At 45.1% G+C, this 8,661-nt stretch overlaps 1 protein-coding gene across 1 annotated transcript; it reads right to left on the bottom strand.

The window, feature by feature from the left end:
• Positions 1-1,683: 1,683 nt before the first annotated feature.
• On the bottom strand, positions 1,684-6,621 carry amer2 (APC membrane recruitment protein 2). The gene has a single exon (XM_040043772.1). The coding sequence runs from the start codon at positions 6,442-6,444 to the stop codon at positions 4,369-4,371; it is 2,076 nt and encodes a 691-aa protein (XP_039899706.1). The 5' UTR covers positions 6,445-6,621; the 3' UTR covers positions 1,684-4,368.
• Between the last annotated feature and the right edge of the window lie 2,040 nt (positions 6,622-8,661).

The following is an 8,661-nucleotide window of genomic DNA, read 5'->3' as shown; positions in this document are numbered from 1 at the left end:
GTAGTCTTTCTTTTTCATTTTTTTTGTTATATTCAACTGGTAGTACTTTTACTTACAGTACTCTGACAGCAGTAAATGCTTATTTGTTATTTACTACAGCCCGTGCTAGAATATTTTGCCTACAAGCAAACTGTAGGTCTAAATCTATTAGAGCAAAACTACTGGTCATCCACTACCAGACCTTAAAGCAGATGGGCTACAGCAGACCAAAGCCACACCGGGTGCCACTCATATATGGAAAGAATTTTAGAGCTCATCAAAACTGGACAGTAGAAAATTAGGGGAAAAATTGCTGAATCATGATTTCTGCTGCAACATTTGGATGGTAGGGTCAGAATCTAGTGTAAACAAACTGAAAGCATGGATCCATCCTACCTTGTATCAACAGTTCAGGCTGCTGCTGGTGTTGTCTGAGATATTTGTATTGCACATTTTTATTGCATATTGGCTCCTAAGAACCAGCTGATTGTCATTTGAATGGCACAGCTTGTTGCTGACCATGTCTACTTTTTGTGATCACAGTGTACCCGTCATGTGATGGCTTCTTCCAGTTGGATAAGACACCATATCACGAAGCTCAAATCATCTCAAACTGGCTTCTTGAACAAGACAATGAGTTCATTGTACTCAAATGTCCGCCACAGTCACCAGAGCTCAATCCAATAGAGCACCTTTGGGATGTGGTGGAACAGGAGACTGGCATGGACTACTAGCAAGCTGTACCTAATGAAGTGGCCAGTGACAAGTGGATACTTGTGGCTGGTGATCATCAGAAGTTATACCAGCTAAATAAAAGCTTCATTTAAGAGCACTGAAGCTCTTCAAACCCATTCACATACTCACAATAAATCTTATTCTGCCACTTATTCTTTGCTTTTCACCATGAGTCCTTCCCTTGTTCTCTTCCTCACTGGTTTGAATAAGAACCCCATTGTTCATCAGAAACTCAGTGCTCTCTGTTGCACTCTTTTACCAGATTTATGGCCGAAAACAAATAAGCACAAACATGGCTCACACTGAGAACAACTGTCCACATCGAGCAGCCAAACAGCAGATTACTGATGAGATCAGCTGACACAGATATATACAAACACACACACACACACATGCAACATTAGGCACCATTCTTACTGTCAGCATCCCTGGCTTTGATGTGGTGGGCTGGTACAAGTGAGTGTTATGGTCTTACGTAAGGCTTTTACATAAACCTCGGAGTGTAGAGAGCTGGATAAAGAGGGAGGGGGAATTGCTGCACCATTACAAAGGGGATTCGCACTGCACCAAATCCTCCTCCTACTTCACATGGATAAACCACAACATATAAGCTTTTTCTAGCAACATGAGCCGTTCTTGAAAAAATGCAACTATACTTTTCATCTATTCAGGACACACACGGGTCTCATATCCACATGCATCAGTTGTCTCTCTTTGTCATCACCGTGCCTGTCTGTCTCCTTTCTTTCCCCAACAGAGACCAACAGTAGCTAGGGACACATCTGTCGGGCTTTCATGTCAGCAATCAATAGGACTTATTGATAACCTGTAATCCCCGACCCAGAATGACCTCTCCCTAAGTGCCGGACCACAACAATATCCAAAAACTAAAGCTACATTCTACTCAATGCATCACCTTTTCTCACTCAGGCTGATCCTTGGGGATTTAAGACAGCAGGACATGAGGGGTGGGATGAGAGAAGTGGAATTCAACCTCCATTTTATTTTTTCTCCAAACACAAAAAGGACATAACTCCTATGATGGTGTAAACGTGCTTACAAAGAGTCAGGGGCTCATCTATCAGCGCAAATACAGTTTTCTTTATTAAAAATGTAATGAGGTTTTCACAATATAAACAGATAGAAACATAAAGGAGGGGGCGGGGGGGAAATCTGCTTTTCATCAGAGCAAATGATCACATAAAGGCCCAGAAAAGAAAAGAGAAGTGTGTGCCTGCAAAAAATACATTGAGCTGAGTCTGGTGTTGGTGAGCCCATGATGGAAACACGGTGACCTCAGGAGTAAGAGTGTGTCCCAGTGCAACAGTTGTATCATGCCATGTCATACCTGGATGAAGCTAAGAAACAGTGACATGTTGGGTAGAGTGATGTCCTATATTTAAACAAAACCTGGTGGACATTGATTGCATAATGACCTGTCACCTTTCAGTTCTACAGAATCTGACTGTTAAAGGAATCCAAGTAAAATCTTGCCAACCAATAACATCAACCAAAAAAATACTTTACTTAAAAAACAAATCTTTTTCTCAATCAGCAATGAATAAAGGAAGCTAAAGGTCTAAAGCTAAAGAAAGGGAAAATGTGAACCGACATGATCACTTGCTGCTTCCCAGGTGACCTCTAGGGCGCCCTTTTATTTGGCTAGGAGAGTTCCTACTGCAGTCTCGGAATCAGGTTACTCCATGGTTGCCTACACTACACCATAGGGAGGCTGAAAAGATATCTGAACCCGGAGCAGTGTCATGGATCAATCATTAGACTCTAAATGAGATGAGATGGCTTAAAGAACGAGAATGACACTCAAGTGTCACTGATAGCTTCTGTGGGAATGATTACATTAAACTTGGCATATCCTATGAAAATTCTATGGAAATCCCTATAAGGGACCAACCTGCTCCCTTTTAACTGATTGCACTGAATCACTAACAAAGGCCTTCTAGGACTGCAACACACCCTCTTATTTCTAAAACAAGCGGCGTTTTGCAATGCAAGCCACAGGGGACTTAGAAAAGAGTCAAATCCAGTTTGTCTTGCCCCCACAAAAGAGGGACAAAGAGGATAGTAGAACACAGAAAACTATGTTCTCACAAATATCCATTACAATGTCAAGCTACATTCACATTCACTCGCAGCTGTGGTGGCTCGTGAAATTAGGCTATACATCGTTTTTTGTTTTGTTTTGTTTTGTTTTATTCATAGCCAGGAGAAGAAGGGGCGAGGTCGATCATTTAGCATTAGTTCCCAAATTTTGCTATGTATAATATCCTAGTTCTCTAAACTGGCACTTGTCATCCATCCACATTAGCCTATACAGTATGCTAACAGAGAGTAACAGAAAGAAGACAAGGCAGAGTGTTAGAAAGCTGGTGCTGTCACAGTTAAGGATCCGTGCAGTATGATTGCGGAAAGGGAAAGTCTATAAAAACAGTACGAAATCCAGTGAAGAAGAAAGTACTAGCTAGAAAAAATGTGTTTGTGCATGTGTTCGTAGAGAAGAAAGTTATCCAGTGTAGCTACAAATACAGTGCCAAAGGTTGAGCAGTGCGCATGTGTCAGATCCTTCAGCATTAGATGACGTTCCCTGACCTTTGTGCCTTGATATGTGGCACTACATGCAGAGAGCGAGAAGAAATGTGTATGTGTGTGTGTGTATGATTCTGCATGTGCGTGTGTGTGTGTGTGTGTTTGCAGACAACGAAGCCTTAGTGCAAGGGATCCCTCCAGGTTGATGTATTGCGATAGTTTTGCAGGTTTCCATTGGTATTTAAACATTTGTAAATCCCAGAGATTAAAATTCTGTGAATGTACCTCCAGTGAAGCAGCCGGGTGTGAGTGAGATCCAAGTACAAAGGCTGAAGCCAAAGTTAGTCCAAATGGATTTTAAAAAAAGAAATCCGCTAATCGATCTTAAAAAGTATGAGATGCAGTGTGACCTTCTGCAGGATAGCTTTGTAGCTGCAAAGTAGGTAATAAAAGCAGTTCAGAGTTCATGTATAGTTTTAAAACCAGTGTGCGGTCAGCAAAAGACCATGTTAAAAAAAAACATTTACAGCAACCAAAGGAAAAATGGAGGAAAACTGTTGGGACTTTTCCAAACTATGACAAAATCAAAAACTTTGGCTCTAAAATCAGAGAATTAGGAGGTACGTGTTACAGATTAGATAATAATAATAATAATAATAATAATAATAATAATAATAATAATAATAATAATGTTGATTAGATTAGGTCCTTACTATCAGATTGAGTTAAACAAATTGTGGAAATCTAAAAGAAAAACATAAAAGAAAAAAAGGTGCTCTGCTTTTGTTTTCTGTCAAAGTGGTGGTCGTATAGTTAACAGATTGTCAACAGTCAACCCCCAAAGGTTTAAGGAGGGTTGCAAAATGTTAACCTAGCTTTTTCAAGTTTCCTAGTGACTTTCTCAGGTGAACAAAGCACTTACTCTAATGTAGCTGTTCGTGAGCCAACACGCCTAAGGAATGAGAGATTTAAAGATTTGAGAGGAATTCCTAGGCCATTGACTGTACAGCTCAACATTTTTCTTTGTCTGGGGAAACATTTGGCTCTACGTAAGCTGCAGTGTAGCAATGTGCACTCCAGTCCAGCGGAAAATCACCCATGTGACAGAAGCTACTTCTTGTGGGCAGTCCCTCTGGCTGTGCCGCCAGATTTGTTTCCAGAACGACGAACTGGCACCTTGGATACTGGGATTCTGGTGCGAGCCGGAGGAGGCGGTTGCGTCTTTGGTGGAGTTGATTCAGCCTCTAGGACGGACGACAGGGCTGACTGGCTTGCAGAGTGAGGGGGTGTGGTTGGTTTGGTGCTTACCGGGATCTTGGATTCTCGAGGAAGGCTGGCGCTGCCTTTCATTGATCGGAAGGAGCAAGAGGAGGAGGAGGACGGCAGAGTTGCTTGGGAGATGGGGCTCGTTTTGTGTTCAGTGGACGGAGAGGGCGAGCTGTTTGGATCTTCATCTCCCTCCTGATCCTCTGCTTCTTCTTCAGGATCATTGTAGAGGTCATACAGGTGGTCTCCAGAGCAACTGTCACGTGATAGGGCCATATTCTGGTTATGCTGCAGCCCACTTTCGTCAGGTGTTGCTGTAGGTGTTGCTGACGGTGTGTCCCAGTATCCCTCGTCACTAAGCGGCTCTTTTTCACCTGGCGATGTAGGGTGACGACCATGTGCGTGAGGGAGAGGGGGTTTAGCTGCCCGGCTTCCCGCTCCACCAACTACTGGAATCTTACTGAGTCCCAGCGCCTTCACCTGTGGTACCTTTCTATCTGAACTCCTGGAAGCTGAGGGAAGGTAGCTGCTAGCAGGGTTGGTGCGAGGGGGATAAGTGGAAGTAGGGGTAGAGGAGGAAGGTTGATGCGATCGGGGCAATGCAGGGGAGTTGTCTCCTGTGGAAGGCAACATGTGCCAGAGTCCCTGCATGTCTGCATCGTCCACTCCTTCTGGACTTGCCATTTCTTCCCCTCCACCCATGTAGGCCACCACACCACTCCCGGGTGGGTGCTGTTGTGGTTGAGGTTGTGCCCTGGTCCGGGCAGGGAGGGAGGCAGGTGCAGAGTTTGGGGAGACAGAGAACATGGGCTGGGACATCTGAGAAGATAAAGGGGGTTTAGATGGGGAGATGCTACTGGTGATACCAACAACTCTCCCAATACCCACTCCCACGCTACCTCCTCCTCCCCCACTGCTACTGCTGCTGGTACCACTGCCCCCATTACCCACTGGGCCCTCTTCATCGGCATCAGCAATAATGTCACCACAGCCTGTGAGAGAATCAAAGCTCTTGAGGGACGTGACGTCAGTGAAGAGGAGGGAGCAGAGTCGGTCCACAGAGGGCTCTGATGGTGGGTCACCAGTACTGCAGCGATCCAAAGGGGGTGTAGCAAGGGAGGGGGTGAGACTGGAAATTGAGGCTTTGGCTTTTTGGATGGGTGGTCGCAGTGGTGAGTCAGTGGGCGTGTAGGGAAAGGGAGAGTCTGGCTCACCAGATGGCCCTGGCATGGCAACACAGTGTGGAGGTGTCATGGTAACACTCGTGGTGGGAGTCTCTAGTGCTTGGAGGTTAGGTCCTGCTTCTGCATCCTCACAGTCTGCTTGGTGGTTATGGGGAGGTGGTTCAAGGGTTAGAGTAATGTCCTTTACCTTTTCAGCATCAGCAGCTTCTCCATCCTTGTCCTTCTTCGCCTCCGCCTCTTCTCCATCACCCTCATTTGTTTTGTCTTTACGTCTCCATCGCATGCTGCTGAAAAACCCTTTCAGGCCCCTTCCTCTTCTGACAAGTCCTGCTCCTCCGTTTTCACTCGACCTAAAACTCCCGCGTCGGAGAAGAGAGAAGAAACTTAGTGATTTGCTCAGAGACCTCACCGGCCCCACCTCCAGGCCTGCAAGTCCCTCCCCTCTCTGTCCATCAGCGTCGTTATTAGAGCTTGTTAGTCCATCGTGGGTTTTGCTCCTCACAAGTTCCGCCGATGCCCCTGAGCTGTTTCCATTCAAAGAATTTCCATTGTCAGAATTCCCGTTGTTTCCGCTGTTTGTAGCCCCTTTGTTCCTGAAGGAAAAGAAGCTGGCCATTCCAGATCCAGTGCGCCGCTTCCCAAAGAGTTTGAAGGCAGCTTTGTTGATCTTCCCTGTAGGCTGAGGGTCACACTGAGGGGCCACAGGAGGCTCCACACACTCTGAGTGCACCTCCATTATCTAGTACTCTATTGCTCCCACTCTATCGTCTCCCTCGAGCTCTTTAGCTACCTTTTTATCCTCTCTCTTTCTGGCGCACATACATTCACCCTCTCTCTCTCTCTCTCTCTCTCCCTCCACCCTGCTGTCTGGTGCTCTTTCACTCCCACTCTGACTTGCTTTAACGCCTGCCTGCTGGTTTTCTCTGTCTGCCTCCCTCCCTCCCTCTTTCTCTTTCTCTCTCTCTCTAGCTCTCTCTCACACAGCCGCACACACAAACACACATGCTGCTCCTCACTGTATCCATGGCAACTGGGTGGGCTAAGCAGCTTTCGTCAACGTTGGCGGGGCGCCAGCGTCTCTCCTCCACTCCCTCCCCCAACCCCTTTTCCTCTTCTCTGCTTCCACCTTGCCTGTCACCGATGCACTGGTTGGTCTTTCATTTTAACTATTGAGTATTTCCGAAGCCCAAAATTCACCGCATCCATCAGTGTGTGTGTGCACCGTGTGTGCGTGTGTCCACATCTCTGTGTTTGTACAAACCCATTCCAGGGTAGCAATGAAGCAATACGCACCCACTGATCTGCTGATGCATTATAAAGGATTAGACATGAGTTCAATATGTTTATGAGGGCTTCCTTAATGGCAGCTCGGTTGAATAGCCAATTATTAGGACAGATCACTGGCTAATCTTTATACAGACTGTTTGTAGGACATGGACCACAGATGTGGGAAAACTGACAATGATGCTGCCCACTAAAAACAGAACTTTTGCATGTGTGGACATTAATTTCTGGGTATATCTTTCCTGTTAGTTAAGTCAGAGCTTTGGGTAAACAGTAGCTTTACATTGTAAATTGATCAGAATTAGCCTTCTCCCTTCACCCAGGCTTATTAGACTGGCTAAATTGGAGTGTGAGGGTGGAAAAAGTTCAAAGTAAATGAAACTAAGCATATCACAAGTGCGATTTGGTGGACTCAAAAACAAGACCTGCTGATCAACAGTATGAGCGGGCTTAGACCAGGATATGGATTTAGAAATGTCAGTGCAGTCATGCTTTTGTTATTTCAAGGGACACGGAGGTCTTAACCTCCCAGTCACAACCAATTTCTCATCCACAACTTAAATGACTTACAAGTGACTCTGCAAAAAGATTTAGGCCCCTCACAACTTACAAGTAGACAAACATACAAACACAAATAGCACAGCCTTCAATAGAGTTTGAGACACACACATATAAGCCATATGGCCTTGAGGCCTCTTCCATATGGACACACAGGGCCAGGTGTCTGAGCCCTGTGATGCCACATATAACTGTCATCACGTCATCCTCAGTTTCCTTGTGTTTGTGGTTTTGTGTCACCAATTATGCAGCCCACAGTACACTCTTTCTTTTCACATTAGTTATAGTTTTAGAGCATACCTTGGCAACCAGCAGAGTTTCTGCAGGCATGTAGAACAATTAACTGTTCACAAACTAGAAGGAAACCTTGTGGCAGCGGATCAACTTGCTGACTTTTGTTCATTGTTGTCGTGTCTTTACAAAGTGCATAAGTGTTCCAGTTTTATTATCAAAATGCATTTGTGCTAATAAGTAAAATTGTGAATGAATTAGGGTATTATACATTAAAATAAAAAAAATTATAATAATAAAGAGTGAAATCATTTTTATTCCACATCTCAGTTTGTTTGTTTGATTTTGGAGAATGGCAATCAGTTTGTATATCTGAACAAATTACATAATCACCATTTACCGTAGATCCACCCAGTTCTCCTTTTTTCTGAGTGCAATCCACTGGGGGTGCTCCCAACCCCCCATGAATCTCCCTGTTATCCCGACCCACTTACAAATCTTCCTTCCCTTCCCTCCCCTTCTCCTTTTCTCTCCTCCTCCTCCACAGTGACTGTGAGCACAGGCTCTCCTCTTCCATCCCACTGCTATCAAACAATGTCTGCATTCATGAGCCCAATACACACAACCACAAATCTAGAGACATGCTCCCACCCACACAAACACTTTTTGAGGGCTTCCCCAGAGTGAAGCGTCGAAGCATATCATCCCTATGCTCCCCCCCACCAATAAGAAAGATAATATGTCCCCAAGAGTCAGCCAGCCAGCCTGTCTACTTGCCAGTCAGTCACCCACTATGCATGCTTTCAGGTACATCAGATGTTCAAGCAGAATGCCCTACAGCAGTGCTAGCAGGTCAGCTGGCTGCTGCGTGGACTTGAAG

Source organism: Simochromis diagramma, unplaced genomic scaffold, assembly GCF_900408965.1.
Source record: "Simochromis diagramma unplaced genomic scaffold, fSimDia1.1 OVJJ01000602.1, whole genome shotgun sequence".
NCBI lineage: Eukaryota > Metazoa > Chordata > Actinopteri > Cichliformes > Cichlidae > Simochromis > Simochromis diagramma.
This window is presented reverse-complemented; position numbering and strand designations above follow the sequence as displayed.

Coding starts and splice junctions, on each gene's coding strand:
- amer2 (XM_040043772.1), bottom strand. CDS start 6,444: ATGGAGGTGCACTCAGAGTGTGTGGAGCCTCCTGTGGCCCCTCAGTGT.